The sequence below is a fragment of the Taeniopygia guttata genome, chromosome 10, assembly GCF_048771995.1.
Source record: "Taeniopygia guttata chromosome 10, bTaeGut7.mat, whole genome shotgun sequence".
Lineage (NCBI taxonomy): Eukaryota > Metazoa > Chordata > Aves > Passeriformes > Estrildidae > Taeniopygia > Taeniopygia guttata.
This window is the reverse complement of record NC_133035.1, coordinates 5,126,367-5,149,332: the sequence shown is the minus strand read 5'-3', so window position 1 is coordinate 5,149,332 and position 22,966 is coordinate 5,126,367. Positions and strand designations below refer to the sequence as shown.

General features: G+C 42.9%; 1 protein-coding gene across 8 annotated transcripts in view; it reads right to left on the bottom strand.

Moving 5' to 3' along the window:
- Positions 1-22,966, bottom strand: part of RORA (RAR related orphan receptor A) — a 354,582-nt gene that overhangs the window by 18,391 nt on the left and 313,225 nt on the right. For 7 of the 8 annotated variants that reach the window (XM_030281521.4, XM_072934117.1, XM_072934120.1 and 4 more), the window contains 3 exons: positions 11,024-11,109; positions 3,030-3,171; positions 958-1,353 (listed from right to left, as the gene is read on the bottom strand). In XM_030281521.4, the coding sequence (XP_030137381.1) occupies positions 958-1,353; positions 3,030-3,171; positions 11,024-11,109 (624 nt within the window). The remainder of the gene's footprint in view (positions 1-957; positions 1,354-3,029; positions 3,172-11,023; positions 11,110-22,966) is intronic. The other variant, XM_030281522.4, reaches the window with a different exon arrangement.

The window sequence follows — 22,966 nt, the reverse complement described above, 5'->3', positions numbered from 1 at the left end:
GACAATATTTTGGCTGTCAGGACAAATTATATTGTAGAGAACAGCATTCTGCAACATAACGACTTTAAAAAGCAAGCTTCTCATGACTTCCTCTCTGCAAAATTTCTCAAAAGAACATAAAATAAGCCACACAAAATTTTAATGATTTTTGAACTGTTTTTAGGTTTTCATAATAAAATAATTAGAAAAAAATGTTGCTTCAGTAAGTTTTAAGAATATATTTTAAATGCCTGGCTGCTTACATAAGTAATGAAATAATGAAACCACTTCTTTAATGTCCTGTTCCACTTTGTTTATAACCAGTTCACACAGCACACGCTAACTCCAGTCTCAGCTGTTGACAAGTCATACTTGTGGAATTCAGCCCTAGTGTAATCATTAAGGGAAAAGTTTAAAGTAAAATGTGCTAATTAATGCAGTTATTATAAGGCTCTTAAGAGAAATTATCAAGACTTGCTACAGTCAAAAATGTCCTTCAGTATCTGTGGCTAGATCCTCTTCTGTAAGTCACAAGAACTGCCCTCAGATTAGCCCAGTGCTTTTCTCAGGTAAAGAGCAGAAGGAAATCAGCATCATCACTTTTTGTTAGAAGTAACAGTATTGAGGTAATGAAAAATGAGATAAATGGTTAAAAAATAATCTGCAAATAAAGAAATGCCCAGTCTGTTTTCTCAATGCTAAAAATTAGCTTCTTAATTCCAAGAGTTCTATTGCAAAGACTGAAAGCAAAAGCAACACTGATCAACCCAGTCCCCTGGGAGCTTTAGTCCAGAGCAGCAAGGAGTTTCCCGTGTGCCCTGAGATCAGGGTATTTACTGTGCACTTCACACAAGAATGCCCATCCATGCCCACAGCTCTACTGAAGCAGCATTCTCACTATCACCTGGCTACATGTGCCACTTTAATCCAAAGGGTACTGTTAAGACAATTACAATGGAAGCTTTTCTCTCTCATTACCTAATTCTGCCATGGACACAGTTGGAGAGGTCTCCCCATTTGTAAAAGAACAATAAGGGAAGAAGCCCGATGCTGGTGTGTAGTCACATATTGGTTCTGGTTTGATTCCATTAATATCAAGACCCGACTGATCTGGAGAAGGCTGTATGTCTAAGTAGAAGCTGCTAACTGCAGAGTCTGCTTTGCTACCTTCAGGGGTATGCCCATCAATGTAATTACTGAGGTCGTCATGTAGCTCTGTTAACCCATTGGTGGTGATATTGTATGTTGGTGTGAGTGGTTCTGCCTCTCCTGGCTGCTGCTGGTGATCCCGCTGCTGCTGCTGCATTCGGTGTTTCTGCACCTCGGCGTACAGGCTGTCCCTCTGCTTTTTTGACATTCGACCAAACTTTACAGCTGAAATACAGACACACAAGAGATTACATCTCTACACATCCACCACCACCGCCTTTTCATTGTGAGTCTTTCAACATTACAGGGAAGGATATAGCACAAACCCCAAACCTGCAGGATGGGCAGACCTAAGAACCAGTTCTCAGTTACAGGTACACAGCTGCAGCACCTGCTCTTTAACAGACTGTCTTGACATGCCACTGAAATGGACCATTAGAAGTCACTGGTTTAGCTTAATTCATTGACTTTCCACTTCTGTATTGGAAAGATTTTCTCTTGTATGTCCGCTGCAGCTGACAGATGCATCTCTTCAGCATTCAAACCCTACCTAGGAAAGTAGAAGCTAAACCAGAACACACTGGCCTGAGACAACTGTGCAGTTCCAACCAGCTGCACATTCATGCTGTGGAGTTGAACCTAGAGTGTGATGCTGACATGTGGGGTTAGTCTCAGTGTATCAACAGCAAGCTTTACTGAGACTGGGACTAAAGCATGTGGGAAGAACCACCCAACCTGCCCTCAGCGCCTCTGTGGCAGGCAAAAAGGTTAAGTAGATGAGTAATTGTTAAACCAGTGTGTGTGTGTGTGTGCGCACAGGTGCATGTGTGTGTCTCCACAACGTAACTACAACTTTGGGGAGCATTAGCTGTAAGCCAGCAACAACTGGTTTATAGCTCCAGGGAATTCCCAAGGATGCAGCATGGGATTTCAAAGATCTATAACAGCTCTAAAAGCTTCATCCTTTAGAAAGGCAACTACTGCCTTCTTCTTTTCTACAGGAGAGCAAACATGTTGGAGGAACTAGTCATTACATGATCAACTGTTTCAGGTTTTTAGTCTCGTGGCCAATAAAAAAAAAATAAAGACAATGTAATTCAAGAAGTAAATGTAATCTGGGAACAATCTCCTTGATCAGGCCTCATGTACCTAGAGTAATGTGTATGTATTTGTAGAACATGCAGAGCTGCTGTCACTGTGGCAGGGGAAAAGACTGAGTCAGATCTTCAAATGGGTAAGTGGTGGCAGCTCCATTCCATCTGTGGGGGAGGCGTGCAAGTCTCAGCTGCAAAGCCAGTTCTGACTGAATTACATAAGCAACTGTTTGGCAGAGGAAGGCTTTCATCACTACTCGAGCTGCAATTTTGAGCTTAATATTTAACAGCACTGGAACATCTTTTCTTCAGAATTCTATCTTTGAAAAAAACACTGCATTATTTTTTTCTTTGTATTTTTTTCCATTATTTATTATACACATATTTAACTTCAGTTGATACTGGGAAGCAGCTCTGATTTGTACCCATGCACCAGGCAGTGCTACTTGCAAGTACAGGAGGTCACTTAATTTGGAATGAATATATAGAGGAAGTATTAACACGAGACTAAAAAACAGCATCTTCAAGGAATGACCAGAGATGAAGCTCTTAGCTGGGAACTATAATAGGCAAGTCGGAAAAAAGATAAATCCAAGAACTTTGTACATGCCCTGATTTATATATATTTGAGTATATAGCAGCATCTAAAAACATACAGCATATAACATAGAAAAATACAAAGCAACATCTGAAACTCACATGATGATCTCAGCTATCAGCCCAATGCACAACTGGCATATAAATGCTATGGTTTTTGGTTGACCATCCATCACAGCACACGTTATGTTAGTTTTTGGCAGCGCTTACCATCCCGAGACATCCCCACGGCAAGGCATTTCTGTAGGCGACAGTGCTGGCAGCGGTTCCGGCTGGTCCGGTCGATCAGACAGTTCTTCTGCCGAGGACACGAGTACGTGGCATTGCTCTGCTGACTCCTCCTGAAAAAGCCCTGCCATGCCATGGCAAAACACAAGTCAAGGGGCTGTTAACTGATGGAGCAAATAAAGACTCAGAAAGGTAGTGTACTTAGCAGAAAAGAAGTTCAAGTGCTCTACAGTCAACTAAAGGAAGACTAAAGGTTTTGTTGTTTATTTTCCTCTCCTAGAAATAAACAAGAAACAGTTCATTAAAAAAGCATTGTAACACACAAAGGAATTACACTTTTTATTCACTGATTTTACAGATCCCGTATTACATATGGTACACCAGCTCTTTCCAATGAGATAAAACTAATTATAGACCTTGATTTCCTATCTTTCCTGGGTTGGCATAGTTCTCCAAAATAGGGAGGATTGAACAGCTACCACCCTGTTCTGATCTCTGGAGTGACAGTGGCAGGCTCTGATGTTCAGCCTCACCAGTGTATGTAAGTGTTTAAAAATAAACAGCACAATGATGAACAGTTTCTTCTACAAAGAAAAATTTATTATCACATTTTTTATAGACTCACAGAATCATTAAGATTGGAAAAGACCTCTAAGATCATCAATATCCCAGCACCACTGTGTTCACCACTAAACCCGAAGTGCCACATCCACATGCATTTCTAAACACTTCCAGGGTCTGTGATTCCACCACTTCCATGGACAGCCTAATCCAATGCCTGCCCACCCTTTCAGTGAAGATTTTTTTCCTAACATCCAATTGAAGCTTCTCACAACTGTCACAACATGAGGCCATTCCCTTTTGTCCTGTTGCTGACTCCATGGGAGAAGAGGCTGACAGCCACCTGGCTCCACCTTCCTGCCAAGGAGTTGTAGAAAACAAGCAGGTCACACCTGAGCCTCCTCTTCTCCAGATTAAATAGCCTCAGCACCTTCAACTGCTTCTTATCAGACTTAAAGCCAGTGCTTGTGCAGACTTGTGCTCCAGACCCGTGCCCTGCTCTGCTGCCCCTCTCTGGACTCACTCCAGCCCCTCTATGTTGCTTGTCATGAGGGGCCCAAAACTAGACACAGCACCTGAGGTGCCTCACTAGTGCCCAGGACAGAGGGATGGTCACTGCACTGGTGCTGCTGGCACCTATTGCTGCTGCTGTGTGAGTTAGTTTGATGCTGGCAGCCCAGGTTTTGTTCAACTCTGTGCAGGATTTGGACTCTTAAGGAGGGGAAAAGCTAAAACACGTTTTATGTATGATTTCTTTCCTGAGTAACCCCATCTCCAAAGAAAGCTGGAGCTGGGAGATTACGCACAGCAACAACTTCATTGTCTGCTCCAGAGAGGTGCATGTCATAAACCACTCTGCAGCTGTTTGCTTTGAAGTCCGTTTCATGCTTTTGCCACAGACTGCCCAAACACAAGCTGCCGTGTGTGTAATACCTACTTCACAAGGATTCTGCATAGATGTAGTCATTCTAAAGAGCCATTTGAGAGCAGTGAGCACACTATTTTAGTTTTACATAATGGATTAATTAACAGTGCTGCAAAGAAAATAGCTCCTTGAAAAGGCTGGGCACCTTTTAATTAAAGCTGGACTTTTACCAATTTGTTATTTACTCAAAGGTTTCATGCTGGAGTTCCCCAGCACATACACAGATACTTGGTGAAGCAAACAAAGGAAGGACTTCTGCATGACAAGTCTCATGTAGCTCCATACAAACTGCAGACAGAAACATGGCAAAACACTGAGACAAAGCCCCTGCTCAATCTTAGCAGGAAGGCACCAGTCTTGGTTGATTACACTCCTTTTATTAAAGCTTTACTAGGGAAACATAGAATATTAAAAAAAAAAAAAAAAAAAGAAAGAAACTGAAGATGCTGTCTTTAATCCTGTCTTTAATCCTGTTTTCCTGTACATAATTTCTTACCCTTTCTTCCTGGTCTTTGTTTCTATATGACTGAACTTTCAACCACTTTTTTCATGTTTGTCAATAGATGATTGTCACTGAGACTGAAAGTATTGCACATATTGACTTCCAATAGAATGCACTTCACCCTATAATAATAATTCAGCCTGCAATACCATGGAAATGTCTACCATTCCAACATCACAAGTATCCCTCCAGAGAAACCAACTCTTGGGTAAGCAGATAGATTCATTTCCAGTTCTGGGAGCACTGTCAGTGGAGCCTGTCACTCCAGTGTTCACCACTAAACTCCAAGTGCAATGCCATTCACCAGAAAAACAGGATTAGGGATTGAGCTGACCAGTGACTGCTCAAGGTTCCGCATCAGTCCCTGAAAATTTCAGTTCTCCAAATACTTTTCTAGTTACACTGAATGACACACTCACACATGACCTGCATGAAACCCTCTGCCACCACTGAGATTCTACAAGTCAGCCTAAACAATATGTGAAACCAACATGTCCCAATAACCTTAAGGATCCATATGTTTTCCTTTAGCTGAGATATATATATACACACTCACACACTGATTCTAAATTGCCACTTCAGCATATTTTATTAAGAATGGCCTTGTCAAGCTGAGGATTATTTTTAGTATTATAATGGAGAAAATACTGGCCTTTTTCCTTTTCCAGATTTTCCCTAGAGACACAGCTGCTCAATACATTTTAGTGTACAATATATCAGCTAAGTTACAGCTTGAAGCCAAATTTCCAGTAGAGCAGAAATGCCTGCACCCAGGCCTTTAAAAGCACTTGCACTTGACAAGCCAGAGAGACAGTAGAGTGCATTTAAAAAGAAACCTAAGAAAACATCAGCAGTAGGTAAAAGAAGAAACCTTGCCATAAACATTAAAAACTAATGTAAACTTGTCCAGAGCTCAGAAACACAGGTATCTGAGACTTGGGAGTGAATTGACAATGAAGGTCAAATGAGGATTTTTTGTTCTACGGTGCTGTCATTTACTTGTGAGTTTTGTAAACTTTTGGTGGTCCTTGGGCTAAGACACATGGGGAAGCCTCAATTATAGGAGCCTTCTGTAAGTACCTACAATTTATTTCTAGGCTTTTCCTCTCCTTTATTAAAAGGAGAACACTATTCTGTTGTTCTATTCCCACTCTTTTGCCAGAGGCACGGAGCTGGCTATAATTTTTCCACCAGGAAGGAGGAGGTGGATGCATTCATGGTACACGTGTATACCTTCAAGCCTTATGCAAGCCAGCCCAGGCCACATGCTTTTTATTGCACACATGTTTACAAGCATTGTTTCATGTGACTTAATGGGCCAAGGCAGAGCCACCCCTCCTGATCAAGCACAGAGACAAAGCTGGAGCTGCACTGAACCAGCCCTGGTGTTGGAGCACTGGCCCATGGCACTCTTGGCCCCTCCTGATGTCAGCACAAAGATCCAGCCCCAGCCACTGAGCTCTGCACATTCCCTTTTCCTGCAGATGGATGCCGTTGGTGCCAGAAGAGCAGAGCACGGAAAGCCACAGCTCAGTCCCTGCGTTTCAGACTCCTCTTTATACCATCACAGTCTATGGGTGTTCCTTCGCTGCCACAAAATCAGGATTGGGGGAAAAAGCGCACAGGAACTTTTAATCTGCAAGTCAGTTGGAATAACAACTTGTTAAAAAAGGACTTTGAAATGTAAATAGCAGTTTTTTCAAAGTCTATTAATAGTTTCAGTGACTGCTCTGCTCAGCAGCTCAGCATTGGAGATGTTGGTGTCTGAGCCAGTTGTGCTTCCCTCGTGTCCCAAATGGCACCGCACACGCTCCCTCTGCACCGCGCATGGGCTGAAACGCTGAGCTCATGTTTGGTCTTTTGACAAATTTTCATTTAATGAATTGATTCCTACAGTTCATTAACATACCCACTTCCATTTCTGTATACACATATGTCTTAATTAGCTGCTCATTGGCTGTTTAATTACAAGAAAACAGCTGACAGCTGCCTTGCTGCATCCTAATGGCAGACGTTTTGGAATGACTGTATGTGAGCCTGTGACAACAAAGGCTTATTCATAATCCCATGATTTATGGCTAATACTTAGAGACTTCCACGTATCATTAAGTTTTGCAATATTGTGAGCAATTAACAATTAGTTGGGGGGGAGTAATTCTTTTACTGTTTTCTAAAGCAAACCAACACAAATTTTCTTCAAAGAAACATCAGAAAAATACACTGTAATACAAAAGACAGGCAAACAAATATTCAAATTGGATTTTTAACCCTTTTATGACCACCAGCACATATTGTAGCTGTAATGGGAGGAGAGTGCTTTGACAATATTGTTTAATGAACTGTGTTAATAATGTATTTGGTAACAAAGTCACAGTGTCACTGAAAACAGAATAACCATTCAGTTTTATATAATAATAAAGACAGGAGTTAGCTTATGTTTGTCAACAAATGAAAGCAAGTTGGGACAGCATTTGTTTCTTGAAGTAAAGAACTCTTCTTTGCAGTTACAATGAACAAGATCATCTGAGGTCTTAGAAGACACAAGAGAAAAAAGCCAGTACTAATTAACCTCTGAAAGCATCTGAAATGCCCAGAAATGTCCTGCATGAGGGGTTTTGTTAGACCAGCTATATGCAGTCAGGTAAAGAGAGGGACTGCTACTGCACTGGTGGGCCAGCTGGGCATTAACTACTGACAGCAAAACAAAGTAACTGCACCTGCAAATTAAATGATATAGTTCACTGTATGACAATGTGGAACTGAATTCAACTTTCAGCTAGGAGAAAAGAACATGGATGTATACAAACCACTTCCCTTTCCCAGCATGGTCCTTCCTAAGCATAAAAGGTTGTTAAGAAATGGTCGAGTGAAGTGCCTCACACAGGTACGAGTTTTGTCAGTAGTGCTCCTGCAGCTACCCTCTCTTAAAAAAAAATTATTTTATTTCTAATAAGGCACAGAAGACCTCCTAGATAAAGTGTAAAATACAGCCTGGCTAAAACCTCAGATTTTCAGTTAAGAAGGAGATGATGAAGGGGTGTTAAATTTTACTTTTTTAAAGGCAGATTCAAATTTCAAATTGAGCTGATGGGATGGGAGTACTCAATGCCTTTGCAAAACACTGCCACTAACTTTGTAAGAACAGCCAGCAACATCATAGCAAGGGAAGAAATGAGAACTTCCCAAGACACACTAATGGGTTTTACTACAAATCTTCAAGTGTAGTTATGTGAAATGCAATGTAACAACTCAGCCTGGTCAGAACACTTCCAATTCTGTGAAATGCAAGGGTTGCAAAGCGGCAGAAGACCAACAGGATCAGCAAAAGTCAATCTGACAAGAGCTGGTCTGTGATTTCATCTTTGATACAGATTAGGTTGTGAATAAACTATATTTCTGCTGTTTATCAGTATTTACAGAGTAACACTTATGTGAACATTAGGATTAAGTAACATTAAAGTTCACACCAAACTGAAGTGAAACCAGTCCAAGCTGAGAAAGACCACTCTGCTGTGCCTGTTGCTGCTTGCAGATCATTCCTGACAGGCCTGGCTTGAGGGCAGCAGCACAGCTGTTCCCTTCTGCCAGCCACAGCCCTGCTCCTGCCATCTGATGCACACGGGTGGGTTTGTGGCACCTGTGCAGGACCTCACTGACTTCTCTGGGACTGTGCAGGACACTGGCTGCAGGAGCCAAGGCACAGGACTGGGAATGAGCTCTGTGTAGCCAGGTACTTTTTACAAAGGAAGAGTTAGCATAACATGAAGAACAACATAAGCATGCTCAAACCTGCAGTAGTCACAGCCACAGAAAAGCTGGGAAAAGAAAACCATACCAATCCACACCTGGCTGCTTCAGCAGAAGCCAAGCTATGCCAACGTTTTCACCAGCCAAAATAGTTCTGTTGGGTGAGACTTTGTTGACAGCACCTTGGAAGAGTGTAGCAGAAGAATCCAGAGAATCCAGAATCCACAGTAGGTCATTTCACATGCTGCCTAGGCCATGATCATATAAACTCTTCCTGTGACTTGTGCCCACTAGCAGTGCTCCAGCCTGTCACTACCTGCACATCATCTGGGCTGTGACATTAAAGAAGACTGAGTTTCTTTAGGAGTGAGCTTCTCAAAGGAAGATAATGTGGTTAACTAAGTTGATATTAATTGGCTTTAAAATTCTGTCTGAAATTGTATGGCTACAAAACTTCACTGTGCTCCTTCAAGAGAAGGAAAAAATGCCTAAATTATTCACTGGGCCACTCTTACTTCTCACCTTCTGCCTTCAAGGTTCAAACGGGTTTCACCGTGCTGAGCACCTCTGCCTGCTTGCCCTCCCTTTTACCCTTCTCACCAGCTGACCCTTCTGGTGGAATTCTCAGAAGCAGAGGATTGCACAGAGCTCCAAGAGAACTTGATTTATACAGCACTTGAAGGAATATAATTTGTTCTAAAACACAGTATACTGTACACACATTTCTCACTAAGTGCATGAAGATGAAGGAAGGAAAACACAGCTGGCAGCTTCCCTGTGCTTGGGCTCCTGCTCTGCAAGAAGCCCCATGTGGGCAGGCCCAGCTGAGCATCAGCACCACGTTAACCCTGCTGTGTCTGCACTCAGGTTTGGATGTCATGGATTTCTCTCCCAGGTACTCTGGTCCCAGACCATCTAAAGATTAAAGAGCTCTCAAACCCTGAACATAACTTGATCCTTGATAAGACAGTCAAACGGCAGAATTCTCACAACAAATGGCTGCACTTCCCACAGCTGAAACTTGACAAAGACTGCTTAACAACATAAAGCTGGAAAAAGTCACCACCACTCTGTTATCAATGCATTTTTAGTGCATTTCATGCATTTACCATAGCAATAGCAGTCAGAAAGGGCAGAAGGTGCTGTTCCCATATCCTTCCAAGATTCTTAATTTAGTTTTTTTCCTTCATTGTTACCAATACTTCCACAAGACTGAGAGGATGTGTTAATGAAAACACAAAAATCTTCCTGGGAAACACACAAAAGAGACCTTTATAATGTGAATGCAAGAAAGTTACTTTTTGAAGATGGGTTGTATTATCAAGCAGGTCAGGAAAGCAGACTAAAAACTATAATAATCATCAATTCTTCACACCTCAAGTATAGATTAAGAGGAGAAAACCTATCAGTATGGGATTGCAGCCATGAAGAGAGGAACAAGCCAGAGCATGCTGTGCACACTGTGTCAGCCCAAGCCAGCACTGTAATTCTGCACTAGGGATCAAAAGGAGTGATTAGCTTCACTCCTGCCTTGTGTTGGCACTGTCCAGTTTAATTCCTGGTTGTGAAAGATGCACTAAACAAAACAGAAATGCATCCAGTGCAATCCTGGCTCACTAGATTTACCAAAGGCATAACTCCAGGAAAAACTTCAAAGCCTAAACCTTACACAGCAGTGATTGCACTGCAAGGAACAGGCAGTGGTCTCAGCAAGACCTGAGCATGCTGAACACCAGAAGCAAGTGCTCCTGTGAAACACCATCTCCCCTGCCAAAGAGAAGAGATCTGTAACTGCAGCAGAGTGCAGAAGAAAAAAGAAGGGAGAGCTCCCACCTATTTCAGCAGAGCTTCATAGCAATTTACAGAGCAAAACCAGACAGGGAGATTAAAGAAAGCCAGACTCGTCCTCCCTCAGCTGAATGCACTGAGCAGGCTCTTGGTGGTGTGCTTGAAGCAGATCAATCTCTCTGTACCTCTTCTGTTTATGCAGAGAGAGACAACGCACAGCACACCTAGCACAACTGTCGCATTTTGAGGATTGTCCTAAAATCTGCAGCAGTGTAATTGTGTGTGTGTCATGGAAACATCCTATTTAAAGCCCAAATAAAACCAGTACTTCAGAATCCCCAACTATTTTATATTCAACTTAGGAGCAATGCTTGCTCTTTAAAAAAAGAAGGAAAATTATCACTATCAAAAGGCTAAATGCTTCTTTTCAGACTTATTATTTTAGAAGCTTACCTTGCAGCCTTCACATGTAATGACACCATAATGGATTCCTGATGATTTGTCTCCACAGATCTTGCATGGAATAATTTCAATTTGAGCTGCAACAGAAGCACGCAACCAGTTAATTACATTTTCTTTTAAACACCTTATAAAAGCATTCCCTGATCAGCATTTGTACAGTGAAAACTAATAACCTGCTAAACATTATACTGCATTAACTATTCATTGCTGAACTGCAAGGATCCCCTAGAGCTTTGGACTAAATTATGGCTGCTCGTTATATAATAGCTTTTGGGTTATTAAAATGGGTCATTTGAGAAGGTGTTTAAGAACCCACAAGAAGTCTAGAATCAGCATTTCAAAGCCAAAAAGAATAGGAGAGTTCACATTTTGGCCAAAGAGCTAAGATGACACTAGAAAGGTTTCTTCCAACTCCATTCATGCCAAGACCATAGCAGGTCTTGCCCTGCCTGGAAGCAAATGCACCACCTTCACCACAGCCACGAACATCCACCCAGCTCACACGAGTGGCCAACCCTAAAGAGAAGCTACAAGGTGAAGAGCAACCCCATTCTGCATGAGCAGTCCAAAACTTACCTGTCTGAACTGAAAGTCGGAACTGATACCTATTTGTGTATTATCTACCACAGAACAAACAAGGCAGGAAAACACAGCGGCACTCAGTTTACTGAAACCAGAGGAGTAGACAGCCTGGAAAATGCCATTCAGTTACAAGGCATGAAAGCCCTGATAAATGGAATTTCATACATATAAACCCTCCCACTGAATTCAGTTTGGTGTGTGACTATCTCTAAATCAAGCACTTCCCATGTGAATACATGGGCCCAAGAAGGGACTCCTGCATGCTCAGGGACACCTCAGCTGCTTCTGGCGTACGTGGCTGCAGCTATTTTGCAGGCAAATTTGGACAGACTGTGCACAGGCAGTGCTTTAGTGATCAAACAGCAGCAGGGCACACATCACACGTGCTTGGTGGTGCTCACAAACACAGGCCCCACACAGGTGGGTGACTGAAATCCCAGGAAAGCCCCTGCTCTGCTGCAGTGTGTTAGGATGAAGCTGCATCCGTTTTCTGGAAAGGGCTTAGTTGGAACAGCACAAGTGCAACTCTTGCTGTGCCTGTAACTGTGACACATTAACAAGGCTGTTCACCTCCTTGAGGAGCTCAAATCCATTCACAAGCTGCCGACTGTTTAAGAGAGCTCCTCTTTCATCCAATTTATGGCTATCCAATCTGTGACAACACACAAAATCACATCTAATACTACTGTCTTACAACACATTGGCTTAACTTCAGCTCTACTTTGCTCTCAAAAGGTCATGTCCACTCTAAAAACATTGGATTTTGCATGCCATTGAATCCCTAACTGGCTGCTTATTATTAAGAATCATCTTGCAGTGCTGCTGTGTGCTCCACTCCACTGCAGCACGACACAGCTCAGGATCTGGCTCAAAGCATAAGATAATTATAAAGCAGAAGCCCAGAAGACCTGCAGCACAGCACCAACTGCGCTAAAATATCCCTTCAAAATATTCTCCAGTGACAAGAAATGCAACAATGGGGCAGCTGAGCAGCACCCAAAAGGGACCTATTTGCTCCTGGGAACCCAAGACAACTAAAATACTCTGCTGGGGAAGGCTACAGGGCTTTTGCCAGGCAGTTTGGTATCAGCAGCTTTCCAAGCAGTCCCATAGAGCAGGACACCACAGGTATCTGCTTCCACCAAAAGGACCTTGGCACCCCTGACCTTCAAACCCCACCATCCCTGCAGCGATAAAATAACAGGCTGAAATTAAGAGGTCTGTTTAGAACACTTAAGGAAGGAAATGTTTCTTCCCCCAAAATGGTTTTAATTTCACTTTGCTTTCAGCTAACACATTAAACACAATGGAGCAGGAAGTGAACTAATAAAAGGGAAAAAATAATGTGCTGTTTCATTAATGTGCTACACTAATTATTACTGGAGCCTCCTATGTTTATGAGCTTGTAGCAGAAAGGGTGGCATAACATCCCCCCCCCCCCCCATCAACAAATTGGAGAACAGACTGAAATTCACAAAAACTCAGAATTTGTATCATGTGTAGTTCAAATTCAGAGAGCAATCCTGTGGGCAAATTCCAGAATAGCTCTACCAAATCCCAGTTGTGCCTTTTCAACATAGGATTATTTTTCTCCTCTGCTGCAGTGAATCAGCAGCCTTCTGCAGCTCCTTGGACAGGGTAGTGACAAGGCTTATCTCCACAGCTACATGGCAATGTATTTTTTACATTTCACTTTTATATACATAATTACTGCCTTATTTTGAATAGGTATGATATAATTGGATCTAGTTTATCTACAATCTCCAGCATGTTAGTTAAATCACCCATGAAGCCTGTCTATGCAATCCCTATTTCTTAAGCAACAGGACATTTGCAGAGCGTTTCTGAAGGAATGTAACATGCCTTCAAAGTGATGGCCTAAAGCTAGGTTAGTAATAGTCTAAAAGGTGCCATAATTAGTCCCAAATGCATTTTCCAGGGTGCTCTGCTGGTATAAGAGAATCTCCACAGATTCACAGGCTCCAGCTGTGCCAGCATTTGCCCAACATAATTTTTATGAGCGCTGGCATGAAATCAGGTATAGTTTTAGAATTCCTGATTTTCCCAAATTTACATCTTCAAGGTACTTACTTCCAATTAGGCACACAGCATTTAAAACTGCAACTTACTGCTGCACTCTGAGATGCAGGACAACGGGATGAATCTCAGAAGCACAAATCGCTGGGGACTGCCACAACCAATTGTGGTACAAATTAATGCACAGAGAGATCAGATCAATTACTGCTCCACGTGGTGCCTGTGCAAATCAACTCATTGAAATGGAACCCCTGTCACAGGTTCACACACTTCCCATACAGCATGAAAGGACTTAAGATACTTTAAACTTACTAAATGCAAATTGCCTGTGCCAAGATTATGCATTTTTTTCTTACAAGGGTGAAAATATTTTCCCCACTTTTAACTTTGACATGCAAATATGTACTTGCTAAAACCTTGTTCTTATGCAAACAAGGCAGGTGGGAAATATTTTTACATGTCAAGAATATGTTCCGACTTGGTTTCTCACATTCCCAGAGTTACTTAAAGCTTCCTACTGTGCTCAAATTAATTGTACCTGTTCTCTGCTTACATTTATTTATATGGTATATTTTCCAAGATTACATAAAATACTCTAATTCATGCTTTAGACTAGAATTAGCCTAAATTACAGTTTACAATTTCTGTCTCCTGGGGTGGTGCTCAGGCTGATTCAGGCTGGTTCATGCATGAGCAAATTATCTCTTAAATATGAACTACAGAAAAAAATAAACTCTTGTGGTTGCTTAGGAACCGCCACAGATACCCAGGTGACAGATGTAGTTTGTACTCCCAGATTAAAGGCCTAAGACTCTTTCACACCCTGAAATAACAGCGCTCCACAATCCTACCAAGGCTGTCCTGTGCCACAGGCAGCAAAGAGGAGGAATAAAAGCCCAAACAAACCACCAAGAGCCAATGGAAGCTCGAGCACCGAGCCCCACCACCAAACAAGATGCTCTGAAAGGGCTCCTTGGAGAAAGAAGGGACCTTCCAAGGGGTGGAGGCAGCACTCCCTACAAACTGATGTCAAGCAAGCTCATCTCCACAGCAAAGGGCCTCTGCCACCCACCAACACCCCTCAGTTCATGTGCCTTCACCTGGAGCTGCTCCTGTCACCAGACTGCCTGGTCACTGTCCTGCTGTAATGCCAGACAAGCTTCCAGAAAAAGGAGCATGGACCCTGATCTGCTCAAAATCAGACTGAACAGGAACTTGGGCCCAAGTATTATAACGAAAAAAAGCCAGTGTTTTTCCTCCTGAACATTTATGCCTCCTCCATCCACTGTGTCTCCACACAGCAACTGTCTGAGGTAGCTCTGGTATGCTTAAATAACACCACTGCCTCCACCTAATTCCTAGGGAACATGCCAGCAGCCAGCCAGAGAGAGCACTCAATGACATCTTCTGCTGGAACAGGAGAATATGCCTTATTCCCTCCTGCTCCAGGGGAGTTTGTTCCCCAAACCTGGAACGGTTTCACTGGGTTTGCCTGCCTTCTCCAAGTTCCCTCCCCCAACCAAACCCCCTAGACAGCCTCTCCCTTTTCATTAATTCCCACATCATGAAATGTTGCTTTATTCCTCATCCAGTTTTTTCAGTAGAGAAGAAAATGTAATTCTGTATCTGTAAGGGAATGCACTGTACAATTCATCATCATCTTTGATTTCTCTCTTTCTAACTCACTGGGGCAGACAGATCAGGGCAAGAGCCTGTACAGCCAAGCAAAGCACAGATCACCTTTCTCCCTAGTTCTGTCACTTAAACAGAAACACACAGAGCCTCAGCACAGGAAATGTGTTACCAGTTCACCTTGAAGAACACACTTTAAAAGAAAAAAATCGTTTTCCAAAGACTGAAGCTTTTTCCTATCCATTAACATTTGTGAATAAAATACTTGTTTCTAGTTAATTAATTGTCCTGGAGTAGAAAAAGGATTTTTCCTTTCCTCCTTCTGCTTTCACACTGTTATTTTAAAATTGTACATGCACACAAATAACATTTTTTTCCAATTCACAACAGGTAGGAAACCTCAGATTTGGTATCCTGGGAAGGGCTCTTCAGTAAATTCAAAAATTGGTCCTATGTCTGCCTCTTAGGGGAGATCCACCTGAGTGATCTAGAAAGTTGGGTAATTAATGAAGTTAATTGTCTTGTCTGCTCTAGAGTGAAGGCAGGAAGAGAAGAAAGGAAGGGAGAAAGAGAAAGCAAGAAGGAAAAAGAACATATGATTCATCTTATAACAAACAACACGAACCCTTGAGTGGAGAAGCCTCTTCTTTACTGAGTGAATGAATTTAATGATCTTTTAATCACAAACCTAACTTTTAGAAGGTGAAAGTCAAGTAAATCCCACTATGTATTACTATTTCTGAATTTTAAAATTAGCATTTTCTGGAAAGGAAAACCTGTGCAGGAGGTGCTCCCTTCTCCCAGGCTCCATGGGGTCCCAGCTGCCTGGCACCACCGAGAACGAGCACTTCTGAGCAGCTCTGGCCACAGCTGCCAAGGCAGCCACGTGCAGAAATGCCAGGGATACACTCCTGCACTCGGCATGGACAGACCCAAGCACAGCTGCCGGCTCTGCCAGAGCGGTCTCCACTCCTTAAAGCCTCTGCGGGCCCTGTGCCCCTCCTCACACACACACATGGCTCTGCAGGGAAAGCATCCCCGGCTGAGCTGGGACCTGCCCAAGCGGCAGGGGCACAGCCAGCAGGCAGGGCTGCAGCTGGGAGCCCCGGGCACTGCTGCAGGAGCTGTCCCTGCCCTGCCCTGCCCAGGAGCCCTTTCCCTGCGTGCGGCTCCCCTGTGCCCAGCCGCTCTGGGTGTGTGTGGCTCTGCAGCCAGCTCAGAAGGGCTCTGCAAGGAACATGACACACACACACAAATTGGGCCAGCCTGCTTCTAGGGGGATGCAGTTTGTGCCAGACATCCCTGCTAGTGCTGTTTGTAAGTATATTGATTAAATTAGGAGGCATACATATTCAGTGACACATTCATCCATATTCATTGGCTCAAACAAGGGTACTGCATGTAATATGGTATTTAAAGCAACATGATATCTGATCACAAACTGAATTAACACGGAATGATTTTACTATATAATATTCTAATCTTCCTGCATTTTCAGCTTCATTACCTAAATAATTTGCTCTGTCATGTACCCTAAGTAATTTGAGCTGGCTGCAAATTACTCGCCTCCGAACACCTGCAGCTTGCAAAGGCTGCAGTTCCACCGAGCCGAGCACGGGTGGCAGCACAGCTCTGCCCACCCCATCCACGCTCTCCGTGGAGTGACCGCCTGCCCACGCACACAGCCTGGACACTGAGCCACCCCTGCTGCTTCTGGGGATGTGGCTGCTCGGGAGACACCTGAGGCCATCCTAGAACACACAGTACGTGTCTGATCAAGAGCCTGATCACTCCTTGTGGGAAGGTGTGCTTATTCCATACACACACCTTATGTGCTTATTCCATACACAATCCCCACCATAAAGGCATTCTGAGCAAGCCCCACTGGAGACTGCAGTGACAGACCTGGCAGCAAACAGCTCCAAAGAACTAACAAAAGAGATCCGTGTCTCATGGCTGGATTTTTTCTGGGGTCCAGTAAGGTTGAAATTCCAGCAGAAGCCTTCCCAGCACATGTGATATTCTTTGCCTTTTTCTCCTCCCTACAGCTGAGCTCGGCTGCACATTGTCCCTCAGGGCGGTATCAGATGGGGAACTTCCTCAGATTTTCAATTTTCACATCTTTGGAGCCACTGATGCTCTCAAGCTTGGCTGAAATGTTTTGGAAATGGGGAGGACTGGGGTGATGGGCAGAAAAGCAGACAAACACAAACAACCTTTCCAAGCCTCGTTTCCTTAGGAAATCAAACTGGTAATAAAATAAATACTGAGGTTATACTGGTACAAATCCTTTGAAGTCTGTGGGTGTGATGGGTGGGGTAGAAACGAATGTGGCCACCAAAGTATTAATTAAAAGTAAAGTATGAGCAACACCTCAAACACACAAGGCAGAAATGCTGCAATGCCGAGACGAGCTCTGTGGGCATGGGCACATCTGGATCCCTCAGCAGGTCACTGACCCTGCTCAGCATTCCCAAATGCTGCACACATCCATACTGAAGGAGATGCAGGATAAATAGCATAGCACCACCTGAGCACTTCTGGGGCCTGGAAGACTGACTTTGAGGGATCGATATAAATTCCTTCAACATCTGTTTGATTTGGGCACATGGAAGGGAACAGTGCAGTAATAGCTTATATTCCCATGCCAGGATCACTGATGTGCAGGGTTATTGTTTTCCTTTAAGCCACACAAAATTTTACTGATACATAGTTTAATTTAAAGAACTACAGCTTTGCTATTGTATGAGGCACTGGCTTCAACAAAGACATCTGAATGTCTAATGAAAGAAGGCAAGATGGAAAATAGTATGGGTTTTCTAAAAGGCAAAACTGTTTAAGAGAAGTTGTTGTGGTGAGGTCTCTATTTTTACTGTTATATTCAAATAGAAAATTGCTGTAAACCCTTAATATCTTAATATTACCATAATATTCTGAATTCCTATAAAGAAAAATCAAAATGACGTCCCAACACAAACAATGTAGGACTTCTGCAAGTGTTCTGGAACACAAGTTAAAAACTGATCTAGGGTTTTTAGAGGAACTCAGAGATGATGTTTGCTCCCTCTCGTTCACATGTACAATGCTATATGATTCTAATGTCTTTTTGTGTAACACTCGTATCTCTCCACAGCCTTGTCTTTATCCACCCAAAAATATTCTCACTCTCCTGACTGAGCAATGAATGCAGCTGAAAGTGAGACAATTTGATTTTCCTTGTTGAAGGAACGATAGATAGAGACAACTGCAGCTTGGGACTGCAGCCATGTTATTAAACCACACCACAGACCAAACTGTAACATCAAACCACTGAAGTCAAAGCCTGGGCTCAACGCAAACAGCCAGGCCTGCCACATCCACAGGGGTTCTGCTGTCCAGGAGCACAGATGAGCAGCTCTTGGGACAGCCAATCCCTTGGTACATCTGGGGCATGCAATCGGCATCTTCCCACTCCGTGAAATCCACACAGCTCCCCAAGCTCCAGCTGCGTCACTGCTTCCATGAACTTACACACAAATAGTGAAGATGGCAGAAGTGTACCCCAGGAGATGTACAACGGCAACAGCTTCTCCTGGGGTCCCCTTTTGTCTCTCACCAGGGACAACAGGGGACACAGTAACAACACACAGCAAGCAAACACTGAAGATTGATGATTTCCACATGGTCAGAACAGACTTCCAAATTTCATAAAACACCAGTTTGTTTCTGCCTCCTTTTGGCTTCTTTCTTGGTGCTCAGGTGCTTATGAATAAACACTTGATTATTTCATTTGCCTCTTCTTTGGCTGAAAATTAACAGGAGTTACAGTGACTATGATGAATACAGCTCAAGGCATAACTAATTTCACCAGGCTAGGTGGAATTCTTGTTAAATAAAGCAATTCAGACAAAGTTTTTGATAAGAAAACACAGTGACACTGAAATCATGAGATTCTCTAATGAAATACAGTATAGTTTTAATCATAGCTCTGAACAGCATGTCAAGGAGTATGTGCTACAGAGACTGAAATCTCCCTGGTGCTGCTATGCTGTGAGCATGGGGGTGCTGCTGGTGTTTCATTTCCTCTATCTATGTAAGCAGCATAATCATCCTTTATCTCTACCTCTAGCTGCCTCAGATGACTGGTACTTACTGCCAGATCTTGGGTTTTGGTCTTATGATCCCAGGGACCAGTGAGCAGAGCTCCAGCCCCACAAATCTGCAGCATTCTGCATTGTTGCGAGAGAAGCTGCTACAGAGCTGTACAAGAGGAGTGCTGGTGGCCTGACTTCTATTACTTTGCTTTTCACTTTCAAAAACAAAGCTTGCAGGTCTAAGACACACCTATAAAACACTTCGCTCGATAATATGACAAAATACAAATTTTAGGAGCAACATAGGTGTGAGCTATTATCACAGGAACTACCAGCACTGACTTTTGCTACTCTAATTTGCTACTGCATTTATCCAGTAAGCAGCAAGCTGGGGTTTGTGTCAATCATGTTTGTTTTTACAGGATTCTAGAGTTTGCTCATGTTTCAACATTCTTAATTTCTTCCTACAGATGATTGCTAACCTGGAGCAGTTAAGAACAGCACCTGCAGCAGGGCACAAGGACAGTTCTGCTGTGATCCAGCCTGTACCACTGTGCCACCCAAACCAGCCACTGCATAGGGTCTGTCAAGTGAAAACTGACATGGAGAATGAGCTAGGGGCCAACATGTGTGTGCACCTCAAAGCACTCAAAGTGGCCTTGAATGCTCAATCACACTGAGGTTTCTTGTGGTCTTTGCTACTTACTGTTCTCTTGCCTTGGGAAAACCAAATCTACACCAACTTCTCCTTCCTGGTGTCTCTATGCTGGTCTTTCATTATCTACCACTAATGGAGAGGAAAACAAGAAGTGAAATCTGCAGGAGAATAGGATTAATTTACTTGCTGGAGTTAATTAGACAATACTAAATTAATTCTCCCCTTTTCCTTCAAAAATAAACCTGTACTGAAAAGCTTAAATGTATTTGTACTTCTGCCCCATTTCCTAAATCTCTGCAAGAAACTAATAAAGACTTAAATGAAGTCTTGAAGAAATGTAGATTTTACAGTGAAAAGTCCAAACTACTCTAACATTTTCTTCAGAGATTAATGCACAGATCGCCCATTTGATGTAATTTTCTACTCTCAAGTGTTGGACCTGGTCTTCTGAAGACTGGAATTTGTTAACTCCAACACTGTCCTCCCACCTTCTCTTCCTCTAATTAACTGTACTGGCTTAGCAGAAAATCTGGCATTTCTGTTTATTTGCTTGTAGTAGGAAACCAAAAAACTTATCAACCACTCACCAATGTTAAGCAGCACTTCAGCAAGTCAGCTCCAACACAGCTATCACAGCTCAACAACCTCTGCCGGAATTCGCTCTCCTAGGCTGCAAGCAGCCTTGAGTGACCAGCTGCCAGAGGGGAATCAGTCTGACAAATGACCAGTTGTCACAAGGGAGTCATTCTGGCCCCCACGTCCAAGGGCAGAGTTCTGTATGCAGGAGCTCAGTTGGTACTGGAATTACAGCAGCGCTCCTTAAGGAAAGCTCTTGTAGGACAGCTGTAAAGAGGGTCTGACCTCCTCCTATACAACATGAAAGCTCCAGCACTGGATTTGTTAAGAAGCTACACACACCTGTGCTGTCCATTTGCAAAATTGCATCTCAGTTCAGTGATCATATCAGACTGCCTACCAGAACAGACCAGACGACAGCCACATGTACCTGATTAAAAAGATGAACAAGGAAACAACAATACCCAACCAACCACATGGACCGGGCAAAAACCAATCATTTCCAACATAGTGTCAAAATTATTTACAATTTCAACTACACTCTTTGGCAAGGTGACAGGCCCAGAACCTGAGGGAAGTGCAATGATCCTACAGCACCAGCTGGCTGTGGGTGGGTACCACTGCAGCCTCATCCCTTGCACAAACGTGCACCGAGCTTTCAGACCAGGCACTAACAATTCCTGACACGACTCCTTAGAAGGCTGTGTCTGATTAGCAACCCACCCCCACCACACATTCTCCATCACAGTGCCCACGATGCTTTCCTTGGTACTTTCCATTTGGCCAAGTCAAGTTCCACTTTAACAGCTCATTCCTTGGAGAGAGAAGGGCAGTTTGGGAAGAGGAATATGGAACTAACTCGGAAGAGGTGACAAAGCAGTGGGAACCTAGAAAGTGTCCCTTCACAGTGTTTGCCATGATTCAGCCTTGTCCTGCTGTTTTACCAGGCTGAATGGATTTTGTAAAGGATCTGTCACTGTGCATGGAGAAATGGGACTCTACACAACTAAGTAAAAGTCAGACAAACATGGCTGGTGCAGAAACCACACCCCTAAAAGAGAGCTGCACTTTGATGAAAAAACACTCAAAACCTGAATTTAATTCTAGAAGAAAAAAATTGCAGGGGAAAAAGTAAAAAGTGTTTCACCCAGACTAGAAACTCTATTATTCTGATGTGACTAGATCTGCATTTTTAAGATATTTTCTTTTTCTTTTTGGCTGTACATAAATTTGATGTCATTAAAAAGGCTTCCTTTGATGCTGTATGCCAAGTAGAATCATTAGTTTCTCACAAAGGTGCACTCTAAACGTCTAGTTTGAATTTTCATTCTCAGATGATTCATCTAAAAGATGAACAATAATAACCAAAACCAACTCCAGAAGTCTAAACAGTAAAAAGCCTTTGAGCTGCTCTCACTCATTTATTAACTCCCTCCAACACCTCCTTCCTGGATTCATCACCCAGCAGCCAATACTGAGTGTGATTTCTTCAACTCCAGCTGTGATTTATGGCTACAAGCAAATCACAACCAGATTCCCCCAAACCTCACACAAGGGGTTCTCCTCAAGTCCATATCCTGCATCTTTCTAGCCTGACACTGATCACCTGTTTTTAATACAAGGATGTTTTCCACTACAAGTACTTCCAGTGTATGTGGGTGGTTTTGTCACAGCTCCTCTCCTGAGTCCTCTGCAGGGATCATCAGAGCATGATTGAAACTGATGGACACTAGAAGACGCCACATCCTTGGCTACTCCTCCAGGTTTTGAAAGGGGAGCACAAAACATTAACTATACCCATGTTCCCTCAATTTCAAAGAAAATATTACTGAAGTTTAAAACCAAGCAGTGGTTTACAGCTGGTAAATGTTTACTGATACATATTAAGACACCAACAAATACATTAGATATTAGAGAAACTCATAGCCTTTTTTTATGACAGAAGGTCAAATCTCTGTTGAACAAATATACTTGTTTTTCTCTCCAAGAAAAACACCTAATTCAGCCCCTGCCCCACCTCAGAGGGAGCAATATTAGTGCCTGTGTGGGATCAGAAGGATTCCTCAGATGTTCTCCTGGAAAAAGGCACAGGAAGAAAACACTATGACCCATCCCCGAAAACTGCATAAGGGAGAACATAGAAGATGCTATCATTGGAGATGGAAATCTTATGGGCTTTGGCTTACAACAAAATAAATGCACCATCAGTCTATCAAACAGCTTCAAAAACATTTCTGTCACAGAGAAAGCTTTATTCCCAAACATTTCCTTCAAAGCATACAGTGCAGTGACGTCCCCCCACAGCTATGCTCACACTCCCTGGACTTAGCTCTGTTTCTCAGCCTCTTCACACCCTCATGATGTCTATATATGATA